This window comes from Colias eurytheme, chromosome 6 (genome assembly GCF_061535395.1).
Source record: "Colias eurytheme isolate Ceu_HAF_F1 chromosome 6, ilColEury1 Martin Lab GWU primary, whole genome shotgun sequence".
In the NCBI taxonomy this organism is placed as follows: domain Eukaryota; kingdom Metazoa; phylum Arthropoda; class Insecta; order Lepidoptera; family Pieridae; genus Colias; species Colias eurytheme.
The window spans coordinates 7520155-7547614 of NC_142985.1; the positions used below are offsets into that span (position 1 = coordinate 7520155).

Below are 27460 nucleotides of genomic sequence, written 5' to 3' on the forward strand. Positions count from 1 at the left end.
ATAGAACTAAGAAAATATTAAAAAAATGGGCACGTACCTACTTTATGAGTAGTGCTTTTGTCTATTACTTTGGAAAAATTTGGAGTAACATCAATAAAACACGTGTATTTTAAAACTTAATATATTTAAGTAACAAAAATATTATGTACACCTCTATATAACAATAAACCGATCACAATTTAGCACATTATTATTCCCTATTTGAGCAACAACGGTAACAATTCAATATATCAGCCCATTTATACTTAAAGCTAACCTAACAATTATTCTTTGTAAAAGTCTTCTATGAGGTCTTTGTATTTCTCGTACACTACGTTTCTCTTGATTTTCAATGTTGGTCCTGGAATAAATAAATAAATAAATATTATACACACATATGTGTGGCTAATTAACTTAGTTTAAAGTTTTAAACAATAGTTCGTTATCTATTTTTATCATTGGGAAATATGAGTCAGCGATTAGGTATTAGTATATTGCAGATACAGTGTAATTTAAATTCTACAAAGATAATAATTGACATTTTTATCATGAAGATTCCTTCATAATATTGCACAAGTTACTATAATTTTCTGACTAAATAATAAATAAATGTGATACTTATAAGAAAAAAATATTTCTTACCCAATTCACCAGTGTTGACTGAGAAGTCAGCTGGCAAGATGGTGAATTTCTGTATTTTTTGCGCGTTTGATATGGCCTTCTTGTTTGCGCGCGCTATACCTTCTTCGATAGCTTTGTGAACCTAAGGATAATATAAATATAATTAAAAGAAGAAAAAAAATGATTTTTAATATAATAAATATAAAAATTTACTTAGGTATATTATTTTAATAATTTTAAAAAGGTTAGTAGGTTGGGCAATCTATTGAAGAAATGTTAACACTTTAAACTAACGGTGTAGATATTATCAATGTGTAAATTGTGTGTATTGAGTAATAGTGATAAAATATATCAATTGGAACTTTGATATAGAACTTTCATAACATTACACTTTGTTTCTACGCAGTATGTGTACCTACGTATCAGTGTATTTATGTTAAAATCAAAATTCAAAACACTAACATATACAGGGTGTAATCGTTAAGTGTGCACAGGCGATTATTCCGTAACTATTGCAGATATCAAAAAACTTTAAACTGATATTGAAAGCCCTTTACCTAATGAATAAAATGACAATAATAACATTTAAATAATAATAGTTAAAAAAAAACTAAAAAACACGCTTTTTATAGAAAACCGAACTAAAAAATAGAAAATTTTTATCAAATTAGTGTATTGTCATCGCACATACGTAGATTTCAATTATTTAGGCGGCCAAAAATATTTTTTTCTGGAAAATATCTATATGTACAATAGGAAATTAAAATAAACCGTTTTTGATCCGAAAAAATATATTTATTGATTATACAATAGGGGAGACCGAGGGGTTTTGAAACAAAGGTGAGTTGAAACAGTCCCGATTTCTCGGAACCTAAAACTGTTAGCTATCTGGCAACGTCTTTTTTAACCAACTCCCTCCACCAGCTATCGCGTCAGTTCACGTCGGTGGCGTCATTTGTGCAGTTGTTTAGTTCTGAATGACATGTGCCGAAAATCGCAAAAAGTAAGTATTTCATGATTTTTTACGATGCTCGTACTTTAATATTGGTTTTGTTTTTTGGGTTGAGTTATATATGTTTTAAAAACTTATTATCTATAGATTCTTGAAATATACTTGGTAAATTTGATTTCTGTGTATTTACTGCTTGATCGTGATTTGAATAAAAATTGGGAGGTTTTTTCTCACCGAGGTGATTTGAAACAGACTGTTTCAACTCTCCTTGTTTTCAATTTAATATCTGATTATAACAAAAAAGTACGAAGATTATAGGATTTTATTGTTGATTTAATGTTTTTATTTGTTTAAGCATGCCTACTGGAGGAAATAAATCAAAAAAAAAGATCAAAACCAGGCTGTAAAACTAAAAAGGTTAAAGTTGTCAAGAAACGAAGATAGTGATGAAGAAGAAGAGGAACCCTGCTGCATTTGCTGTATGGAATCATATTCAAATAATAGATCAAAATAAAAGTGGGCTCAATGTCTGAAATGCCAATTGTGGGTTCATAAAGCTTGTGCTGGTGGAGAACTTTGTCTTTGACATTTTTTAGATTATTGTTCCTTTAATAGTTTATAGTAGGTACTGATTGTAATACTTTAAAAACGACTGATTATTAACTATTTTATGTCAAAGATTTAGTTTTATAAAAATGTAAAACATTTTGTTGATTTGACTGATTATAATTGATGTTACGCATGTTATTTTTTTTTTATTTAGGTGTTTATTATTTGTATTAGACCTACTTGACTGATATGTCATTAAAATATTACTTATAAAGGTCGTTGATTACTTGAAAATATAAGTTTTAATTAAAACCTATGAATTAAATCATCATTTTTATTTTGCAGCTCCTATTACTCCCCAGAATCATAATGTTTCAACTCTCCTCGACCTCTGTTTCATCTTACCTCGGTATGAGGGGAATTGAAACATGGTGACTTGTTACGATTAAGTCAATTTTTCACCACCATTTATAAAGCTAACCGTTTATTTATGCTAACCCTTCGCAAGTGTATAGAATACCCTATCGATTGATACCAGTACCATAAGATTTCTGATAATAGCATGAGTTTAATCAAACAAAACGTGAAAATTGTTTCAACTCCCCTCGGTCTCCCCTATACTTACATCAATAAAATACCAAAAATAAATATTATTTAAAAATTACCAAAGAAATAAAAAAAAAACGTCTTATGAATTATTAGTTATAAGCCAAAACATGTTTAAATATCATTTAACTACATCTTAAATATTCTTATAGATCTTATAGATCTATATTTGCGAGCTTGTGTCGGAGAATTAGTAATTTCTTTGAGAATTTTGAAGCATTCCTTTGCCCAGTGTTTTGTAAAACGGATTGTGCGGCATGGATGATGACGTCATGCTCCAAATTCGCGCAAATTTTTCAGTTTTTCTTCTTTTGCTTCGCACACTTAAATCTTCGAAAGATTTTGCTGTAGGCCAGTAGGCTTGAGGAGAAGCCGATTGTATCGGAATCTCGAAAGTTCCTTCTAACCAATCTCGGTTGTTTACTAGGAAAACTTCTTCGTATTTACTGGCTTTCATCCATCTTTTCATGAATTAGGTTTTGATAGAAGAATATCTATGCTTCAAATGCTTTTTAGCATTTTCAGTGTGTCCATAAGGTATCAAAAGAAAATTTTCATACGAATCGAGTTTTTCCCTTAAACTTGGTAAATTTTGTCTTTTTACCTGTTCAAACAGGTACTTCCGAGTCACTATTTTGGTACCCGAGGCACCAGACGGACCTAAAATAAAAAATAATTCGATTTAATACAATTTAGCACTAACTTGGTATTTTTCTCAATTTCGACCCCTTAGATTCAAATGCTCTTATTTTCAAAACGCGCGGGTTTCCGCGGCCAATTTTTTACTGGTATAATAGAAAAATAAGTAAAGTATTGTAAAATAAAGAAAACATTGCTCGGACGGACCCTTAAGTTCGTCAAAAGACATATTTAACTGTGAGAAACACAAAAAAAACGGATTTTTTGATAGAGCTATCTTTAAAAAATAAAAAGTTTATCAGGGGAAGTAGAAACTATTAATGTTACTGTTGAAAAACATAGGTTCTTACCTGAATTACTGCAATCCACCACTGTCACTCGAAAAGAAGTAGTTAGAAAACAAATATGAATTTTACAAAAGTTGTAAGTTTAGGAGTGCCGAGAACAGACACGTACACCTTAAGCGACTATCGACTACCCTACTACCCTAGGGAAACAATTGTGCGTCTACGAAGGGTGGGTAAGGGGTGCCTATGGTATTCCCGGAACTGTTTACTACCTGAGTAAATGGTTATCTTATCTTTAGTATTTTTTTGAGGTGGCGAGTTTTGGCCGCCTAATTAGTTGAAATCTACCTATGTGCATCGGTCCTCAATAAATCTACAAAGTTTGAACGAAATCTGGCCGTTTAAAGTGGGTCAAAATCGCGCCCAAAGAAGTCGGTTACAAACATACAAACATACAGGTGAAGCTATTATAAAGCGTGTAATAAAAAGCGTGTAACTAATAAAACGGGAAATATCCAAAAAAGTTACATACCTTAACTACTGAACCAATTTGCATGAAATTTGGTATAGAGTTATTTTGATACCCGAGAAAGGACATAGGCTACTTTTTACCCCGGGGCTATGTCCCGTATATCGTTTAGGTTTTATCCCGGAAATCCCACGGGAACGGGAACAATGCGGGTGAAGCCGTGGGCGGAAAGCTAGTATAATATAAACCTAGGGTATACTTACAAGGGGATCTTTGGTTTTAACAATTTCGCTGACAGTAGTGGCCTTGCTGCCGAGGCCGTTCACCCACTTCTGGGTGCCGACTTCAAGCTGGTCCAATGGATCACCGCTTTGTGGATCCACTTTCGCCTGCATTTTGTTGTATTTTATAAATTGTGACTTAAATATAAACATTGGGTCGTAATTTGAATTAATTTGTGTAGTAGTAGCATGGACCAATATCTTGAGTACCTAATGAGTATATTGGTCCATGGTAGTAGTAATGAATTTATTTTATGCGATGATTATTGAAATTTTAGGAACCTAATCCGGCGTTCAGACAGCGGCTACGGCCTTTTTGATCCATTGATTGAAACACCTTTGCGCCAATGATTCTTGGTCATGCAACCGGCCGTCTTGCGATCATTGTCTGCATATGCGTAGGTATCGACGGTCGCAACCATTCTAATAACACCGAAGAAATAAATAAAACCGTAGTTACACCTGAGCGTCAGGTACAGGGCAAAATCTTAACCGATCTCATGAGCTTAGGAATAAAACCACCACAGCTACTGGTGTGGTACAAAATCCTTCCATGACTTTTTAGCCTTACTCTACACCCACTTTATGGCATAATATTCTGACTTTAAGCGTGACAAGTAACGCCAAAAATTAGGTCTAAAACTTACGGGCTGGCCACGGACACCGGCGGCGCGACCGACGGCGCGACGGGCGGCGCGGCAAGTCGCGCGGCGCGGTAAGCATGCCACGGGCAGTTGCGTTCGCCGCCGCGACCAGTGTAGACGAGGAGACGAGATAGCTTTATCAAAGTTAGCTCGACGTTGTTTGGAGAGTAGCAGCTTTTTTGCTCAAGATTTAATGTTTGGAAGATATAGTGGAGTACACGAATTAAATAGAAATCGTGTTACAGACGGAGAATTCCACCAAAAATATGAAAAATATAGGCATGATGAAAAATTATGTTGCGGGTGGCTAGACTTCCAAATAGCTGGTCTAGCTAGAATTTCTACAATAAAAGCTTCCGTCTCCATTTTCGCGAAAAAAAAACAAACTATTTTAAATTAAGTTCGCTCCGGGAGTAGTCGCCGCGTCTGCCGCTCGACTCCGTGGCCTGCGCCGTAATAACTCATACATTTGTTTCGATCGCTAGTCGTGCCGCGCGATTCGCTCGGGGAAATTCGCCGGTCGTCTCGCTGGTCGCCGCTGCGCGTGGCATGCCCAGTACATTTCCATACATTTGATTCATTCGCAAGACGCGCCGCCAGTCGCGCCGCGCGAATTTTCGCTATAGCGAATTGTCCGTGGCCAGCACGTTAGTCTGCACCATAGGTCTGCACTAACTCTTTTTTACAACAAAATATAGTCACCTTAAGCGTAACAAGCAAAGCCAGGAACTTGCGCTTGTCCCCGATGAGCACCGCGTACCCGATGTGAGGTAATTCCCCGTGTACCACCTGCTCGATCAGCACAGGCGCTATGTTCTCACCACCCGCTGTGATTAGCAGCTCCTGGATACACACATTTTATTTTATTGAAGTAAAACTTCTTTATCGGGGTTGGACAAAAATTTAGTGTAACATTTATGCGTTACGCCGTACGCGTGACATTTTTGCGTTACGCCGTACGCGTGACATTTTTGCGTTACGCCGTACGCGTGACATTTTTGCGTTACGCCATACTCGTGACATTTTTAAGGTCATAAAGAAGTTTCACTTCTTACGTGTGTACTCTAGTACACGCATACATTTTTTTTTATGTATACAGTGTGGAAATTTTGGGCCCTGGAGGAAAAGTACATGAAATACTAGAGATAGCAAATTTTGCTGAAAGGAAACATTCCTTTATTTTTAAAAAGAAATAGAACTATATTCAAAGACTTTCGAAAATTTAATAAAAATAAGAGTACAAAATTATGGCAATTTTAATAGCTGCGTCGGTGCATCTATGCTTGGCTCAACACTACTTACTTTACTTTCAGTAAAGACAGCACACGTGCATCTATCAGAACACCACAACAAGCGTTGATACCTATGCGTTATTCTAAAACGCTTCATACAGATTCATACATTTCTGCTGTCAGCTCTGACGATCAACTTGCAGTCAGCGTGACACTAAAACCAGCATTATATGACCCGTGACCATTTCGGCACACGTTCTTATATAAACTGTAGTGAGAAATAACTTCAACAATGTAATCCTTTTGATTTTGTCTTTGTACGTTGAAGAATATCTATAACTACAAAAGTCTAACCTTAATTCTTCCAGTAATATACAGCAAGTTTTGACTGTCCAGTCGTCCAACATCGCCTGTCATCAGCCAGCCTTCGGAATTGAAGGTGGCTCTAGTTTTTTCCTCATCATTGAGATATCCCATGAACACGTGGCGGCCTCTGATCAAGATTTCACCGGGGCCATTCACGCTTTGTGAACCACCGAAACTGGTCTCAGTACCTTCCATGAGCTCTCCTGCTGAATCTAGTTTGAATCTAAGAGAAAATAGGTGCAATTAGTTCAGTTGAATGCTTGCTAAATTGTAGGGACTAGGGAGTAATAAGAGTACCAGATGACTTTAAAAAAATGTATTTAGGCATTTAATTACCTACTAGTGTTTTAAATGAATGTTGTTTACCAAAGTTTTTTTACGATGTACGTGTACGTACAAGTTTTTAATTTTTTCCTTGAAATTTTTGTGGTTCTTAATCGTTAGACTTATTTTTTTTAAACTTTATTGAATGTAGTGTTTTGGCAAACTTGAATGAATAGGAAAATTATAATATTAGGAGGTAATATTTGAATTTTTATACTTACTTCGGATAGCATCCAAGTGTATGCGCACCAGACGCTTCACTCATACCGAACGCGTCCATGATGGGAATGTCCAAAGACAAGAAGAACTTCTTTATATCTGGTGAGAGTGGCGCCGCTGCAGTAACAAACAGCGCACATTGGTCGAAGCCCAGTGTATCGCGCACTTTATTAAACACTAGCGACTTTGCCATCTTGTACCCACATGTTGTGCCCTCAACCCTAAAAAATTATCGTTTTTAATACTTGATAGATTATATTTTGAGGCCTTCATACACTTTCAGGGCGACATGCAGTCATGCGTCATATCAAACTGCATAGGTACTATAAAACATATGTAGGTATACAGTATACTAAGTGCAGCAGTCCAGCTTATTCCTACATGCTACAGCCTACATGCATTACCTTGTATATTTTCTATATTTTAAGATATGAGCAATACATTAAAAGGAATTACATTTCATACAGACCTAAATTATACTTAATTATATTGAGGTATGTTTCAAATAAAAAACATTACCAGATCTGCCTATTTCATTCAAAGTGCATAAATGCATAGGTATCATGCAATTGCAGGGTAACCACTACGTACCAAAACCGTATCATTTCCATTATTGTAAAGTCAACTGGGAGGCCGACCATACCGGCTGAGAAGGCACTAATTAAGAAATATCTATTAAAGTATGCTTTTCTTAGTATCATTCTTAGATAGAGTTACAGGTTTTGTAATGTGAGCGTATGGATGCTGGACGTTGATTTGTTGGTAATTACTATAGATTAAAAATATATTATGCAGGGTGTAACATTTATATTGGTCAGTATGGGAAAAACAATATAAAACCTACGAAGATTTGTACCTAGGATCTATGTCTTCGTATTTAACTATTTAGTGTCAAGAAAAACTGTACACCATGTATATATTATTATCTTCGATTTTATTGTGATGCAATAAACGTCTAATTAGTTCATCATACTCGTTGTAATTTAGTCATTAACATTGAAATAGGGTTCCAATCTTAAGATATTGATTATCAGTTTTCAATGACGTCAATAGTGTTTTATTATTGGATATTATGTCAAAGAGGGTATACCTATTTTGATAGGAATGTGATTTAGTACTTAGATAATATGTATTCGTATGTATATCGACCTTTATCAATTGCGAGAGCTCATACCAAGTGCTAACAGTTATTTAAATAAAATACTAGCAATCATAAATTATGTTTTTAATTTAGTACATCTAATCGCACCCCATTTAACGCCAATTTATATAATATTTATATAGATATCATTTATATAGGGCCAATTTATACAGATACGATAGGAAAATTTCAAGATAATCTAGAGATATTTTATATTTAATCCAATATCTAAAAATCTAAGAAAACAATACTTAATCTTTTTTTGTTTTTTTATTAATCACTTTTAATTCATTTCTTCGTATCTATCAGTACATTTCGACAACCCTAGATCTTAGAGCATTAACATGGTTTTAATGCTTTAAATTCTAAGCCCTAGATTATGACTGTTTATGAGTGTATATATATCTAAAATAGATAATTTAATTTATTGACAGTATCATCATTTAATTTATAAGCCGCACCATGAGCACTTGCAAATCGATAAGCTTTCATTTATTAATTTCAATTTGGAATAATAATTACAAGTGATTCATTTTGTAACGAAGGAATGATTAACGAATTAATTTATGGCCATATATTATAAGATTTATAAAAAAATTGTTTGAACATTTTTCCATAATATGTTTGAACATCTTTCCATATGTTGTAAATAATCTAAAAGTTTACAGAAATAATTATCAGGTTTTGTCGTGGCTCTACCCTACATAATATCACAGTATTACCATATTGGAAATAATATTGTAATACTGTGATAATATCATATTTTCGACGAAATCAATTTCCTATATCTACGCTATTTTGAAGTATGAACTCTTGCAGATGAAGAAGAAAGTAACATGTCAAATTTCATTTCATTCCTTTTAAAAGCTTCGATGATACCTACGTCGCGTCGCGTGGTTAGCTAATATTTTTGACGTGACAACGTCTTATAATTCGATATAGCCGGCTGCACGCACGAAAAAACATGACTCATGCGGCGTTACCTCGCTCTGAGGCGTTCCATGTAAGGCTTGAAGTGCAAGCGAGAGCGCGGAACGAGCGACAAAGAAGCACAATCGGACATATCGTAGTTATGTGGTGGTAATTAGCGTGTGGAATATTAAAGGTTTATAATTTGGAGAAAAAATATTCAATTTCATTTTTTGTGGGCTTAGAATAAAAATTTAAGAGATTTTTTTATATAATACACTAGCGGTCCGCCCCGGCTTCGCCCGTGGTACATATTTACGTTTTCTCTACATAAAAACCATCCTCGTACTTCAAGGAATATATTAAAAAAAGAAGTATCGAAATCGGTTCAGCCGTTCTCGAGTTATGCGCTTACCAACACATTTTGCGATTCATTTTTATATATAAGAAAGAAGATATATTTATTCAGCAGATAATCGTATGACGTATCGACGTACCTATATTCCTAACCTTCAACACATTTAATGCCGATAAGAAATAAATTACTTTTTTTTCTTCATGTCAATATTTAAAAAACTATCCTCAAATAAATTGGTCTTTGAAATTATTGTTTTATGTAAAAAAATCCGTTAAAATATCAAATATAATATCACATACTTTACAATGGCTCAAATAAACCGCAATTTAAATTTCAATTTTATTTTAAATCTAATTTAAAGTCTAACATTGTTAACTATGTCCACCAAAATGGAGTCTTCAAATATCCATATCTAAAGAATTTATTGCATACAAGATTATTTATGTGTACAATAACATATAGGTTTATCTTGTTATGATAGGCCAGTACGACACGTGGCCATAACTTATCCGGTATTTTTAGAATGTTCGTTTTTATTTCCTTTCTATTTACACCTACATACTACGCAAAATAACTACCGAATTAAGTGTTTAGTGGATGTGTTTCTGTATTGGTCGGTATAATAACTTACCCGTTAATCCTAGCCATGTGATGTTTGGTGCCCTTATCCTTGGCCCAAGTGGCGATATATTTCCTCACGGCCCCACTGGAGGCCCCCACCGCCATTATACTTTCATACATCTTTTCCCATACTCGTGGTACTCCCATGAATCTAAAAAAATATTATTTTAGTAAAATATGCAAAAAAAAATTGATCTATCAATATTATTATTTTAAATGGGTTATATGGTGTCTAGTAGTTATAAGCAGCTTTTCTTTAAAAATCTAATTATTTTTTGCACTTTCAATTATTATTCACATGACTTTAGGAGGCAAATTTTGGTATTGACTTGTAGTTTTAAATATGTAATTGTTATGTCTAGAGAAACTTAGGTACCTAATATCCTTGCGAAAATTAATTCAATCATTTTAATTTTTTTTAAATACTTCTTATCTCGTGAGCAAAAACAGTAATTATATTCAATTTATATCTAAAATTTACCTAGTAGGTCGGACTTCTTTCAACGTTTGAACTAAACTTCCCTTCAGCGCGTCAGGTTGTGCGAAGAAAATAGGCACTGCGCTGCCCATTGTAATATAGATGTCCATTACCTATACAAATTGTTATATTCATTATATTATTATGTATATAGTGCCATATTGCTCTGTGTCTGTGTATTAATTATCTATATAAGTATTTATTTAAGCTTTTATAATATGTGTGTTTATCAGCCATTTGGTTTCCATAACACAAGCGAAATCTTAGTACCTATAGGATCAGATCGACCCGTGTGTGAAAAATGTCCTGAAATATCCTTAAATGTAAAGTTAAGTCTTGTGTGGCCCTAATGAAGTATGGGGCAGATGCATTATGCATGTACATTTTTTTCTCTCGTCTCCAACGGGAATCGAACCCGGGACGCGCTAGCTCTACGCTCACGCATAAACCATAGTACCAACGAGGCGGTGAAATATTATTGTGAAATATACTAAATTCAAATTATAATAAATTAAAGGCTTCATAACGGATTTAGAACGTGGTCTCGGAAATTTTTTGAAACGTCAAAATACATATTATATCTACATAATATTTAAATGAGTAGATGTGAGTAAATTCGCCTTTTATATCCGTGAGTCTATAATTTCTAATGTAAATTCTACTGGCTACTACCAAATAATATAAGAAAACAAAATAAGTTTCGTTTAAAAGAAGGTCAGTTAAAATAATCCGGTGTTACAGAAACAAGAGATAAGACAAAGCTAAGGTAGTAGGTAAGAAAAGACTTCATTTCCTGTTAATTGCTAATTAGCAATTACATACGAATATTCGAATGTCTAAAAGTGATACCACTTAAATATCGAAAGAGAACATTAATAGCTAATAAATATTCCATTGATATTAAAAAAGTATATTATTTTCAACCTAGAGCATTAGGTAGAGCTAATCTCGGTATACATTAAATTGGGTCAAAACATCAGAATTCAACCGTTTATTTTGTTGTATATTTTATCTGCCAGGAGTTTGAACCTACGATCTAATGATAACCTAATGCTAAGTGTTCCTGTTCACTCAACTAAATTTTATAACGCTTCTTTTACTGTTAAAGCTGTGCAACTTTGGAATGATCTACCCACCAGCATTAGGAAAGCTCAATCGCTTGAGTCTTTTAAAAATATGGTAAAGAATCATTATTTGCAAACCTGCTAATTTTCTGTGCTGTTTTTATTTTTGTGTTTTATTTTTAATGTTTTGATATTGGTTGTTTTTTTTTCCTTTCGTTTATTTTGATTTGTATGTTTTTTTTATATTAATTTATTTGCTTTTTATGTGTACACTATCTTCCCATTTTTACAACTGTATATTTCATGCTCGGTACTGGTTGCTTGGAAGAAATTGCTGTTTAGCAATAAAGCCGCCAATTGCTTCTGATATCCTTGTATTGTAAAATTAAAAATTTGTGTGCAATAAAGAATATATAACTATAACTATAACTATAACTATATTTAGTATGCCTTTTAAATGTATTATGCCATCTATAATATTATGTATAATTTATAAGTCATTTGGATTATGTACTATGTACATTGACCTGCCGGTATTTTGGTGAGTAAGGTTAATGTTAAAATGATTATGCTTCCTTGTCTTATCTTAATTCTTAATTTTTGACAAATTAAGGTGAACTGGCGCTGCCGATTAATATAACATTTAATTTTAATCAGTCAACGATATTTACCCCCTATGATTATAGTATAACGATAACAACAATTATCAACAGCGAAAAGGCATCGGTGTATAAAATGCAGTATCTATCTCATATTATGTATATTCAAATATACCGGGCGTCCTTGTAACTTTAATCTCAATGTACCTACAACTTAAGGTAATTTATTAATATTGTTATTTAATAAGCCAAGATAATTGTTGTTCGCGGAATTTTTTTACAAGCACTTCACTAATAATTCCACGATTTACATGCAACTGATAAATGGCTCAAAAGATAGGGAAGTTGCATTTTTTATTAGGTATTAGTATCTATGTTTATCAGTGGGAATAAACATGTGAGTATCATCGATTGCAATCACAGATTGCAATGGAACCAAAGGTCGATAGGATTTATAGTCCTTTCCACCTAAGATGATTTCTGTGACACATCGATTTTTGACACGTATAGAGATGTCGGTTACTGAAATCGTATCAATTGTTTCCGATAATCGATAATATCCTATATGGAAATGAAATCGATTTGAATAAAGTACCAAAATTAGTTTTTTCGGCATTTCGCCAACAATTAACTAAGGAAACTTAGCAAACAACAGCAACAAAAAGTCAACAATAACAATTAGTAACAATAACAGAATACCACGTAAAGTATCAATATAAAAATGCAACTTGTATACAAGGCTGACGCACTCGTACAGACGATTGACTCGATTGACAAACGATCACAAGATGGGCGCCGATTATATGATTTTTCAACGATCCATTTCATGTACACGAATTGCGTAGGTATTATATTTTTGTGTTATTTTATTTTATTTTTCATTATATTAAACTAAACAATACTGTTTTTTATTTATAAGCTTACGATGTTTCATTTTTATATTTTTGGTAATAATGCCGCCATAAAATAAAAATATTATGCACTAAAATAATTTTGACTTTTTAAACATAAAATACGTAATTCGGAACACGATGAAGTGTCACAGGAATCATCCTAGGTGAAAAGGACTATAGTTCACTATATATTATGTCACCGTAAAATTGTAAACACCGTAAGATTACAATCTAACAGGAATATATCCCGCTAGCTTATAATATGCAAAGAAAGTTTTCTTACAAATTCCACGAATTATTTTTTGAACATTATAATTTATCGATGACCGTTGAATTGTGAAATTCGCCGACAATTTGCAATCTCGTGTGGTAGATTATAATGAAATGGTTTTAAGAATCTTACGTCATCACTCACATTTTTTATTTCTGATTTAACATTTTAACGATGTACAATGTTCATTCAAACTACTGCTGTAATTTTACGAAGTTCTATAATCCATAGACTATGTGCACATGTGCAAAAACTTTTACTTATAAATTGTCATCGTGACTAATTGTGATAGGTCGTTGTGTGACAGTTGCGTTTAATATCACCATACTTCATAGTCCCTTTTATTTCTAGTTTGAAAATTATGCATTGATATGAATTAAATTACTAAAAGATAAACATTGGATATAAAATTATTGGATGAAATGACGCTAATGTCTACCTACTTACATTATGAAAAGGTAACTTTTCTTATCAGTTGTTATAGCACAAAGTACGCACCTATCTAATAAGAATAATAGAAGAGAGTTCTATACAGTTGTAACATGACCTGAAGTAGGAAAATAAACAGATATTTTTGGTTTATAAAGGTGCTTTCTACGTAACAGAATAATAGTGTATATACCAAAAAATATATATTTAAATAAAATAAAATATCTATCTAGAAACTATAAAAGATAGACCTAACATAAAAATCCAGATTCCTCACCTGTGCAGCAACATGGCTAAGTGGCAGATAGGATATGACACGTTCCAAAGTTGGCTGGATATTGTCAACTCGTAGTGTTGCGGAATGCGCGTCCCATGTGAGGTTGTCGTGGGATAACATCACCGCTTTTGGTGGACCCACTGTTCCGGACTAGAAAATAATATGATATTTTGGTTTCAAGGCATTTAAATCTATACTAAATATTATAAAGCTGAAGAGTTTGTTTGTTTGAACGAGCTAATATCTCCTCCCTATTGCTCCGATTTGAATAATTCTTTCGGTGTTAGATAGCCCATTGATCGAGGAAGAAGGGTATATATTGGTAATCACGCTAAGACCAACATGAGCGGAGCCACGCGGGTGAAACCGCGGAGCGCAGCTAGTGCATTATATTTCTTGAAAGAATAAAAAAGACGGGTTGCACTCCGGGAGTGCCGGCAGAAGTGAAAACTTGATTATTAACGTTGAGCATGTTTGATATTTTGGAATGGTATCCGTCTTACGCTTTTTCGATCAGGTCACGTGTCCTGACGCGAGTTTAAGATTTTATACCCATTACAGAAAAAGTGCTCAACGCCGCTAAAGAAGTTTTCACTTAAAAAAAAAAACAATTATATTGCTCTGGTGGGATCACCGGGTGGCCGAGTAGCTCAAGGTGTCGCCCCAGATTGGCGGACGACGCGGGTTCGAATTCCTCCTCGTGATCGATCTTTTTATATTCTTTAAAAATTTATAGATAAAAATATTTTTTTTAACGATTTTTTTATTAGTATGTACTTTATTTTTTGTATGAATTTGTCCTGTTTGACATTTTGTAGCAAGTATTATACTTAGGAAGTTAAAAAACATTTGGAATATTTTTTCGTCAATATCCGTAGTACTTATAGGAATATTTATGATGCGGAAAAAAATATACGAATACAAATAAAAATTTATAGGTATCGACCTTGCCGTCTATCTACTTAGTCCAAAATGGCAAACATTTTCCAGTAGTGGGAATTGAACTCTGATCCATTGGTTCGATATTCAGGATCGCTAGCAATTCCGTTTAAAAAAAATAGTAAAAGCAAATTTGAAACAAAATAGTAAAAGTAATGGCGAAGGCAAAGTGTGTATTTAATACTGCAAAAGATCACAATGTAACTAAAACTCTTATATAAAAATGGGACAGATAAATATTTATTGACTCATTAACCATCTGAACTATTTTAAATGCCACCGTATAAGCCAAGTCAATACACCTACACAGTATGACCACAATATACAGATACGACGAATGACGTAAAATCGAACCACTATTTATTGTCAATTTGTCACAAATACAAAGTAATGGATAAACAAAAAATCTTTAAATACAATACACGTGTGAATACTTACGGTATAAACTAACGTGCAGCATTCGTTGACGGAAATAGTCTTCAGTACGTTGTCTAATTGCGTGTCTGGCTCCTTGGCGCCTATCTCCAAGAGTTGTTGCCACTGGTGGTTAAATTTATTTATTTGTAGGGTATTGTTCTGTATTTTTGGGTAATTGCGCGTTATTGGGATTTTAATGGGTAAAATTATCCTAAGCCTAGGTACATTTATGTAGTCATACAAAAAATCATCAACATGAATTATGACTATGACCTTTACATTACAGAAATTCTATTGCACGCCTCATAAGCGAAGCGTTGAGGTGGGTACTACTGTCACTTCGCGCAAAACATCTGATTTTTCAAACTTAAAATGTCTTTATGTATCATACATTGCACTTGTAAGATAATACATACACACACATATTAAGAAAAAATACTATTTTTAACGTTCATGATATTTTTGATGTCATTTTTGTTATTTAAACTAGTTAAAAACAGTTTAAAAAAGTTCTGTCTTGGACGTCCGTGTGTCTGTATGTGCGGATCCTTTTTCTTGTTAACACGATAGCGACCGAAATACTTTACTAATCGAGTCTTTTTTTTTCTCTTACGCTTGAGTATGCTCAGGAATAGAACCCTTTCATTTTTCAGGGTCTGATTCGATGTGGTTTAATTGTTATTAAATAAACAAAAATAATAATTAATAAATATTTATTAAAAAAAAATTATGAGGCGTGCACTTTTGGATTTTCCAAATTATTTTTTTAATTCTAACCCCACATCTTAGTACCAGAATAGGGAAATAGGAATCCATACTATAATATTATAAATGCGAAAGTAACTCTGTCTGTCTGTCTGTTACTCAATCACGCCTTAACTACTGAACCAATTTGCATGAAATTCGGTATAGAGATATTTTGATACCCGAGAAAGGACATAGGATAGGTTTTATCCCGGAAATCCTACGGGAACGGGTTTTTCTTTTAAAACGCGGGCGAAGCCGCGGGCGGAAAGCTAATATGAAAATAAATTATTATGCGAAAATCGTATGCAGTTAAATGAAAACTACAAACGAATACAAATAGACAAATAAATATACTTCATATATTATTAAGTAAATATTACATACAATATACTAAATACTTAATACTTATAGAAACGTGTAGGTAGATAAATAAATAAATCTGACTAAATGTCAGATTTTCCAAAATTTTCGTACAATATGTACTATGATTGATGGACTGTGAATACTTATGTGTTCTACATCGTGCCCGGCCATTCGAAAATTATATCAATAAACAACAAAAAACTTTGCTAGCGCGATTCAATTCTTCTCAATAGCGTGTAGTAGCGACATCTATTTTCACTGACCGAAGCTACTTGGTACTCGACATAGCATTTTTCTCTGAGATGATTTTAATTTTTCTTTAAATAAAAGTGTTCTTAAATGTATATCCAGGTGCGCGTCCGCGAGTTGTACATCGCGATGCAGCGTTGCCCTTGCCCCTTACATCCACGAGATGAAGGAGCGGCTGCTTGGCGCGCCAAGTGCCAACAGACGGGGTTGAACGCGAACGCGACCAGAGAGAGCAGAGCGAGTCGCCGCCGCCGCCCATAGACCCGCAGGTCGGCACCATCGTCAAAGTGAAGATCATCCATCGTCATTCACTGTTTATTCTATTTTTTAATTTCAAAGTTCTGTGCTATCTGTGTCATGAATTTAATCACAGAATTTAATACATGGTTCAAAGCGAAAAGGAATAATTTAAAAATAAAATTTTATCCATTAATCAATCGATAATCAAAATAAAAAAAAAACAAAGTGTGATTTTATTAAAAAAAAATGTTTTGGTAGGTGTATTGCTTAATTTTTGCCTGCTATAATTGTCCAACATCTATACTTCTATAATAATATTTTATAGAGGAAAACTTTGTAATTATGTATGTATACGTAACGTATGTATGTATGGTTTTCACGCATAAACTACTGGACCGATTTCAAAAATTATTTCACCATTAGAAAGCTGCATCTTCACTGAGCAACATAGGCTATATTGCATTTTGAAAAAAAATAGAGATCCTTCCTTTCCTATTTAAAAAAAATAGAGAAAAATTCCCTTAGCATTCTACCAATTCAGAAAAAGAAAAACTTTTTATTTTCCTAACTAATTTGATTCTTTTTGCTTACTCCGAATGGATTTCTTTAATCAAATTATCAAAACTTACGCTGTAAACCCCCGGTATCGAAGTGTCCACAGTCCCCTCCCATTGCACAATCGCCTTCAAGTGCTTCAACCGGCTCTGTATGGACAATATCTTCTCTAACTGTTTCTTGTCCTGTACTGCGCAAATATTCGCTCGAGACGACTCGAGGCAGTGGAAACACGCTTCTGCTGAATTTGTCGTGTATATACCAGCTGCGTATCCACTGAAATTTTATTATTATTATGAATATTGTTTTCGGTAAAGAAGATTCTTCTAATTTAAAAAAATACATATTTAATTTTATAGCATACAAATGCTTTAAAAGAATAGAGAGTCATCCCGCGTCTTTCATAGAGCGAAAAGACGAGGGGTTTGAATCCCACTTCACGATCGATTATTTTCCATTGTTTAAAATGTTCTCAAGATTCTTCTGTTTTATTCCTAAAACATTCCTGTAACTATCATGATGTCAGATTTGAAAAGGACTTTGAAATTGATTCTCGCACATGGTGGTTTCAGGAATATTCGAGAATAAGACAGATGAACTATATTTTACTTCATAATGTTAGGTCAGACTTTTATAGGTCTTGTGGACCCTGAAGTGAGAACAAAGATGAGATAAAGGACTAGATTCACGTGCACATTTCTGCCCACCATACACTAAAGTGCAGTAACAGCAAAATCACGATTTCGAGTAAAACGCATTTAAAGTTAAGAATTGATTTTAAAAAATCAACAGAATGATAAGCAAAAAAATTTGAATGCAGAAAGGTTGTAAAGGCATAGGTTCACACGTTAAAGCAATAAAAAAAAAATATATCTTAATAACTGAATTTATTATGGCCATTTATTCTTTTTGGTGCCTATTACTGCATAGCCTTTTTTGTAAAAAATACCATTTTAAACTTAGTAAAATGCAGCAAAAAGCCCTATTACTGCGTTTGGATCAGTTATTTTGTCAAAAAACCCAACTAACATGCAGTAAGGTCAAAAAAATACTGCATTTTAGTTAGTTTTTTAAGAAAAAAGTGTTCAATTTACTAGTGCAGTAAGAAAAATAGCTAGTTCACAGTTGCAGTATTTAAAACATTAACTGCACTTTAGCTAGGAATAATCATATCTGTGTCATTATGCTATCCAAACTAATCTGCAGTAATGCTGTATTTTACTGCGTGTTAGTCAGTTTATAATGATAAAAGAATGTTAAGTATTCACAACTAAAATGCGACAAGCTTTGATTTTACTGCATTTTAGTTGGGAGTTCGTGACAATAAATTGTATTTTCTTAATTTGCAGTAAAAATAGCTTGTATGGCGGTAAATTTTACTGCAAATTAATTTTTTTTTTAATTTTTTTCCAGAAATATAAAACTATCTAAAGAACTGTAAAATTATATTGCTTACTGCATTTTAGTTATGAAACCTTAAAATTTAATCTGCAGTATAATTTATACTGTATTTTAGTTGGGAAATCACGCCAAATTGTTAATTTTTTTCGTTTGCAGTAAGTGAAAACTGTTAAATAAAAACCATTCTTATAGTCTTAGAAATAAGTAAGTTAATTCAATAGAAAGCTTAAGAAACCCGCTTTCAGAATCACTAATAAAACGAAAAATCACAAAAGGGCTGTTACTGCTCTTTAGTCTCTGGTGGGCAGATTTATAGGTTATCTGACATCTTTTCCTAATTCGCTCTACGGCTATCGGTCTATTTATGTATTTTGCTTGCATTTGTAGATTATCGATTTGTTGTGTAATTAGACCATAACAAATTTGCAATACTCTATAAATATGTTCTTAGTTAATTTAACGAGAAAATAAAAAATTGTTAAAAGGTCAAAATTTTTATACAAGTTCGCAATAGATATGTTCGTAGGCAATTGAGGAAATTGTATATGGTTAAAAAGATAAGACAAGTTTTTGATGACACATAATTGAATAATAATTTTAAAACATTCGCGGCGGTGAAAAGAGTTATCTAGTCATAGATAGTAGAAAAGACGTTATTGCCCCAATATATTATAGATAAACATATTTTTATAGATTAGGTATAGGAATATAGAAAATATAATTTATAACACAAGAACGCGTTTTACAATCACTGAAAATTAAAATAAAATTCTTACCCGGCATGGATAGCGGCCAAATCTGCTATGAACCATTCTTCAGAATTGAAGCCAAGAATACAAACAGAATGACATCTCTCTAATCCTAGTTTTAGGAAAGCCTTTGCGATTGTTCTGACCTTGGCTTGGTATTGTCTGCAAAAAATTTGAAAAAATTATTAAAGGTACAATTACTTATGTATATGTTGCTGACGGTCATAGAATCAATAATATATTTTATCAGAAACTCTTTATTAGTCATTAAGTAAGTAAATACAATGGAAATAGAGTCCTTAGATAGAGTCAGATAAAATTGCTCAGAGTCAGATTTTCTATTGATTCGAATTTATTCTGGGAGTAAATATTGAACATATTGAATAAAATTGTGCCAATATTATTAGGCACATAATAATTAATATCTCTTATCTTTCCCTCAAAAAATCAACGCAGCAATGCTGATTTAAAATGAATGCACTTGGATTTCGGGACTTTTCTTCTGTATCTTTTGAGTCATTACAAAAAGATAAAAGTAAAATATTGATATGTATTTATTTTTAAATTCACAATCCCTAATAGTTTGTTATTGGATTACATTGATAAAGCAGGTAGGTATATATGTACGTATTTTTTCTTGTAATTATACTTAGTACTTACATAAGAGTTACGTGGAAAAAATTGGCGAATCAATATTGATTACATCACTACTCGTTTATGAACAAGCTATTATTAGTAGATACTATAAATAGAATAAAATAACCGTAATCAAATTCCCAAGAAGCATACAGAAAAACCGATTACAGATATCGTATCGATTTTGAATCTGTAATTTCCGATCATTTTCGTTTAAACATCTTGGTAATTGGTGCGAATGAAAAACATAAAAATATCGTTCGATTGTTTGACTCATAAACCGTTTATCAAAATTATGTATTGAGTCCTACAACGCGATTAGTAGTGTTGGAATGAAACTTCTTCCATATTTTGATATTTGAATGCGTCAACAATTTTTTTAATTCAATTATATTGCACTTCACGTGACTTCACACACTCGATCTTTTCTTACCTGAACGTAATGCTCTCCCATTTGCCATTACGTTTTGTGAACAAGGCTTTCTCATCGGGGTACCTAGCGACTGTTCTACTGAGTAGACCAGGAACTGAAATTGGTGGTTCTGAAGCCGCTCCCCGTGGAGCTATCCGTAACTTGACGTGCCCACCCGGGGTCCAGCATATGTATTCATCTGCCGGTATCACTTGATCCGGCCCTGATAACAGGATATGATATAATGATGATCAAAGTTTAATTGATTAGTGATGGTAAGATACAGATAAAATCATATAAAGAGATATGTTATTGCATTAAATGTGTAGATATATTGTGTAACAGTGTAACTAATGAACCATTATTATTTATGTAAGTTATAGGTAACAATAAAATTATTCTGAGAATCCGGCGCATAATTGCTACTACAAATAACAAAAGGGAAGCATTATTATATTTTTTATTAAACTCAAATGTTTTAGACATTTTTGTATAAATCCTCTCGTACTCGTGTATATTATTTCAAATGGCAAAATTCTATTAGAATTTAGAACAAACAGGATATAGCAGCAAGTACGATGTAATAAACTTCCTCAGAAATATTTACCTTAACTATGACCTATGTTATTGTTCATCAAAATGAAGTGAATTACACGTTTCTGTGTGTTAATATAATATTCATTTTTTACATTAATGAGCTATTCAAAGAGTTGTTTATAATGATTGAATTTGAATTGAATGTGAAAAAAAAAACAAGCAAACAAACAAGTGGCAGTATTAATGTTAAGTGGGTATGATTAGTTTTTTTTGTTGTGTTGTTTAACATTCTGAATTATTTGCGTAATCTATCAAGTAGGTAGGTATATTTATGTGGAAAAATTAAAAACAACTTACCATTTAAATATTTTTGATTGTCAATTCCATTGGCAACGAGCATACTGGTAACTTTCTCTTCGACTCCGTTTTCCACGCTAATTGATGACTTATCCTGATGATATAATTATACTATTACAAGTGTATTCTTCATAAAAGTTTCTGACAAAACATTACAAAAAAATGGTGTTACGTCAATGGGTGCAAAGCGACAACGAAGATCCAAAGCGCGATTCCGACTGCTTTTATAATAATTACATATTATTTATCTGCAGTTACACAGTTAATTCTTAATCTTCTGCTTATCATCAGCGGAGATATGTAGAGTGTAGATGTACCTACCTATGTTTTATCGTATGCGACAAGAACATAATTTTTTCCTTATTTCTCAATTTTACATTGATTTAAAATACATAATAATACCTATGCATTACCTATAACGATCCTGCTGAATATTAATTTCACTAATATTACGTGTAAACCCGAAAATTTTTAATAAATTATGGTTGTGTGTTTCATAATACTTTACACAAAAACCACTGAACGGATTTTGATGATATGTACTTAGCATATTATTTATCAGACTAACAAATTTTCATGGCACAAACATTCATCCCCAATTTAATCCTCTGGGGGTAGAATTCATTAAAATCCCTTCTTAGCGGATGTCTACATCATAGCCCATAGGTATTCGATGTCTTGATCTGAGATATCTGCATGCCTTTGAATCCGATCGGTTTAGTACTTAGGGGCTAGGGCTGTGGGTTAATAGAACCAGTCAGTTAGTTACCTTTACTTTTTATATACACCCGTTATCCGCGTAAAATCAAACTTAAATATCTAATAATTGTTATTATGTAAAACAAAGATGTTTTGATAGTTCTTTGTTTTTATTGTTAGAAGATGTATGTAAACACCATATGAACTATTTGCATAGTAAGAATGGCGTGACTTTTTTAATTAAAGTGCTATTGTTTCGAATCGATCCTTCGTTCCTGCCGTGAGAAGATTTCATTATAATTTATAATAAAATTACTTAGCATTTGTAGTTAATGTTTTATGATAGATACTTAATTATTTTTTATTACGTAGGTAAATTTGAATACGAATGTAGTCTATTTTTAGTTTTACGTATCGAATAACCTACCTCTACCTAAAAAAAATTCGTGGATTTTAAGGAAAAACACAAAATTAATTTATTTGCATGTTATTGTCATTCATGTTCTGTATCTATGAAATGCTAGTTCCAGAATAATCTTACGAAGATTTAAAAGAATTATTATTATTATTACATAAATTTTGTTTTGTGAGCATATCTGTGGGATTATTTTATTCTTTCGATCTAGTTATATGTAGGTACTCTGCGATGAGAAAAACTAGTGAGAATAACCATTGTTTTAAAATTAAGTCATAATAAATTTTTATTCAATTATGTTTATTTGAATGGATAACGTCAGGACGAAGCAGAAAGATAGATTACTTTCAATGAAAGTCAAAGGTCGATTGAATGTTAATTTTTAGGCATATTATTTATTAATAAAAAGAACAGCAATCTGTTGTTGCCTTGTGTAACTATAAACGGAAGTTTTTAATCATCTGCAGTAGGTAATGATTAATCTTCTATAATATAAAAATAAATCGCAAAATGTGTTGGTAAGCGCATAACTCGAGAACGGCTGAACCGATTTAGATAATTCTTTTTTATTATATTCCTTGAAGTACGAGGATGGTTCTTATGTAGAGAAAACGTAAATATTATGTACCACGGGCGAAGCCGGGGCGGACCGCTAGTTCATAATACATCTTAATGACGCCCTTTAAGACTTTTTTAAATTAAAACAATTCCAGGAAACAATCGCTATTATATCATGAAAGATATCATAATTTGTTTATGTTAGTTCATATCTTAAGCATTTAATAAGGCAATATAAATGTAAGCTCGAAGGATCAAGTAGAATTATTTTGATAAAAAAAACTGACCACTTTGAACGGTGATAACGTGTATCTACCTACAAGAAAAGAGTTGAAAACCGTTCCGAATTCATTAGCAAATACTAATATGTAACTAAAAGTGTTAATTAATCTAATTTGGTTAAGATGATGTAAGGTTCCTTTTCTTTTTTGATTCATAATGTGTGAAATTACTTTCTTAAACTCCCGGGAGACTTTTTTATTAGCGCATAGAGTTGATGGGAGAGACAAAATAGATGCGGAGACAAAAGTTGCTCTTGCGCGCTAGCTCTTATTCTAACTTCAAAGTATACATATATTATATTATCTGTGGTTCTTAGCAACCGCATTTCAGAGGAAGAAATAATTTTATAGGTATTATAGATAGTCCTTCCTAAGTTGTAGTTTATTTATTTGCCTTGTAATCTTTGAACAATATGAATAATCATAGTTTAAAAAAATAGTTACTTAATAAATAAATCTATAAGGAACTGCTTTTAAAATAAATTTTGTTAAAAAAAACAGTCTATTGATAGAATTAAAACCTAGCTAATAAGTAAAAATTACATCTTAAACCTAGTTTAAAATGTAGACACGTAAAAATATGTTTCTTCGTAAACTCTACCACAAAAATGCATCGGCTCGCTTCGCTTATCGTACTTTAGCATTAGTATGAATATTAATTTTCTTCTTCTAATTCATTATTATAGGCCATGGGATGACAATGAAATGTAGCTTTAAATTTAAATGGACGATAACAAGGAGAATATAGCCGATAAGGAACGTATGTATTTGCTCAAGGTATAGAGTTAGAGTTTTTGACTCTGACTCTACCTCCATTTAAAATTGCTTTAAGATTATTTATATGCACTACATTTAATTAATTCAGAATAAAAAAAATTTAACGAAACATTTTATGTTATTTTACCTATTTATAAAACAGAGCCGTGTTAGTATACCTCGTCCACTTTCAGCAACAGCACAATAAATTTTGCGATCAAAAAAAATATTAAATTAACCAACAATTTTAATTTATTACAATTTAAATTCTCACTGCTATTCTATATCTAATAAAATCGATAGGTATTCCTTAATAGATCTTTAGCCTACAAAACACATTCACTTATGAAACACATAATCTCGTTATCTGTAAAGAGTTAACGACTATGAAGGTATATTGACATACAGCTCATAGCTGAATTTACCTATTATGTGTATGTATGTCAAATGATACAAATATTCTGAAAAAAATCATAATGAAAAATCTACAACCGGTGGGCATATGAATATTTAATAGGGATGAAAAACTCATATAGTGAGTCAAGCGTTTAATGTATTTTTAATGTTTTGATTGACAATAATTATTTAATAATGATATTCTTATTTAAGGACCATGTAAAGTTTAACTACATTTTGATAAAAATCATAATTACATAATTTGAAATTTCCTACCAAAATAGCAAGTACATATTATCTTTGCAACCTTGCTGCGAATTTGTAACCAGGAATTAAAATTTCTGCAATAATCTCCGATAAAAGATAACACAATATTCCATTGGCTCTCTTATTCAAATAATATGGTTATGTTTCCTTATGCTAAATTAATTATAAACGTAATTGTGCTGTTAAACTACTATAGTATGCTTGAGCGTGCAAATTAGTTGTAATCACAATATTATATGTTAATAATAAACGAATTTTGACAAAGCGGTCAGATAACGGGCGTAACGGGTTTATCACAGGTACGAAAATCGTACGACAGTGACTGTGACGCAAGTATAGTGTCGTGCATGCCTCGGACGAAAATAGTAGGTGAAAATGCACAACAACGACGCTCATAGAAGTGAAAGTATACAGTTTTTTTAACGTTTTAAAGCTTTTATCTTTAACACGATGCTTATCTGCTGGACCTTTTGACACTTTAAGAATTAAGATCACTGTATCCATGTACATTTATATTTACACACTGCTTTTATTCATGTATAAGGAAATTACTAGTTTAAATGTTTGTGGTTATTATCAATACACTAATAAACGTTAAGAATTACTACCTTTAATATTACCTAATATTATATAAAATATGATATATGTTATTATTCAATAGATTTTAACAAAGTTTACACACCTGTAAAATTTAAAATCACTAGAATTCAATAAATAAACGATCACTGATGAATAGGTTAATCTACTTTACATTTGGAGTTTAATTGAAACTGTTTACTTTTGCTCTACGTGTACTTTGATAACGTAATCACGTGCGAAACGGAACGCGGAAAACTGAAAACTAGAGTTTTACAGCATACTGTATAACGACCGCGACGGCACGAGTACGCCAGCCAACTGGCGGCTTGCCCTATCACACCACACGCTGGTTTAAAGTTCACTTACAATTTAACAGTTTTCCTACTTCTAGCCTTTGGTTTAAATGTTGTTTAAATAATAAATAACATAATATTGTCATTTACCATTCATGCGAGTTTCATGAAAATGTGTTATTATTTTGTACATACCCTAGCAATTTTCTGGGCACGATCTTCGAGCATGCCCTAAGGGTAGCATGCAGCAATAAGATGATTGTTTATTTTGATCGCTAAGACCGACAGAGTTCGAGGTCTGCACGTCTGACTTGATATTTCACTACGGACTTCTGATAAATAAGTGAGACTTCGCCTATCTATGCTGCATAATTACGGCATTTATGAAAAATTCCCTTTAATATAGTTAAGAAATAATCTAATCTGCGAGCGTCATTATATTTTAATACTGTTTAATACTTTCTGTGACCAAATCGTTACCTATTCGAATAACATAACGCTTTTTGCACCATTTATTATTAAAATGTTGTATAAAAATTAATTTGATAGTTATGCGAGTAACGATACATTGTTAATATTAACAAGTAACTATGTATGAAAATAAATTTTATTGACACAAGTAATAAATAAAATATGATTACGACAGAGTTGGTCTCATATTACACAAATACATTAATTGTATTCGCGCGCACATTGTAAATGAGAACTACTTATAACTGGCGTAACTCTAAATAACTTTTGAAATATGCACCATGCACGATTTTTTGTAATGTGTACTGCATTCAGAGCAAGGTTAATACCATGAAACAAATTTTGTAGAGTTTTCATCTCTGTAATTTTCAAGGTTTATCAATGAAAGTTGTATGAAATGATCCTGAAATTTACTGTTATCATTTGTCTATGCCCTTTCGAGATGTAGGTTAACTTCTTTCTTTGGCTCGTGGGAGATATATATACCTAACTTGGCTCAAGCCTCCATAATACTCATTAGTCATTACGTTCTTAATTTATTTTTATGTTCGGTCACAGTTAGGGCATATTAAGACACTTGATTAGGATTCTTCAATAAAATAATTGAAAACTCTATATAAGGTTCATGTTATTGATAAATACATAATAGCAAAACAGATTCTAAAACACCAACTCTTACCATGATGAAATTTATTCGAGTTACTTTTAGCTGGCATGAATCAAAAGCTGCTTGTTCGTTTTATTTAACACATCTAGTCGTCTAATGTTATTTAGAGAGGAACTCGATGTCGACTGACTGCGAGATGCTGTTTAGTTATACAATACGAGATATTTAAGGTATAATTCCTGTCCGTAGGGGCATTAAAGCCTTAAAAAGGGGCATTAAAGAAAAGCGATTTAAACATATTATATTATCTCCTTCTGCTTTAAAATAA

General features: G+C 32.5%; 1 protein-coding gene across 3 annotated transcripts; it reads right to left on the minus strand.

Moving 5' to 3' along the window:
- Positions 1–107: 107 nt before the first annotated feature.
- Positions 108–26297, minus strand: LOC149907796 (long-chain-fatty-acid--CoA ligase ACSBG2-like). Of its 3 annotated transcripts, none has more exons than XM_090102891.1 (16): positions 26250–26297; positions 21811–21904; positions 20938–21139; positions 19896–20030; positions 17793–17994; positions 15586–15687; positions 14209–14358; positions 10679–10788; positions 10208–10348; positions 7760–7825; positions 7171–7389; positions 6614–6848; positions 5730–5870; positions 4366–4491; positions 622–742; positions 108–340 (listed from the first exon to the last, which is right to left on the minus strand). In XM_090102891.1, the coding sequence occupies exons 1-16, from the start codon at positions 26280–26282 to the stop codon at positions 264–266; spliced, it is 2154 nt and encodes a 717-aa protein (XP_089959017.1). In that variant the 5' UTR covers positions 26283–26297; the 3' UTR covers positions 108–263. The 3 variants fall into 3 exon arrangements, with proteins under 3 accessions (XP_089959017.1, XP_089959019.1, XP_089959018.1); XM_090102893.1 differs by lacking the exon at positions 26250–26297 and adding an exon at positions 25865–26096; XM_090102892.1 differs by lacking the exon at positions 7760–7825.
- Between the last annotated feature and the right edge of the window lie 1163 nt (positions 26298–27460).

Excerpts from the sequence above, each read along its gene's own strand:
- LOC149907796 (XM_090102891.1), bottom strand. The coding sequence starts at position 26,282 with ATGCTCGAAGATCGTGCCCAGAAAATTGCTAGG. Across the intron at positions 10,789-14,208 it reads TTAGCCATGTTGCTGCACAG|GTAATGGACATCTATATTAC; the intron begins GTGAGGAATCTG and ends CAATTTGTATAG. Across the intron at positions 5,871-6,613 it reads ATATTACTGGAAGAATTAAG|GAGCTGCTAATCACAGCGGG; the intron begins GTTAGACTTTTG and ends GTGTGTATCCAG.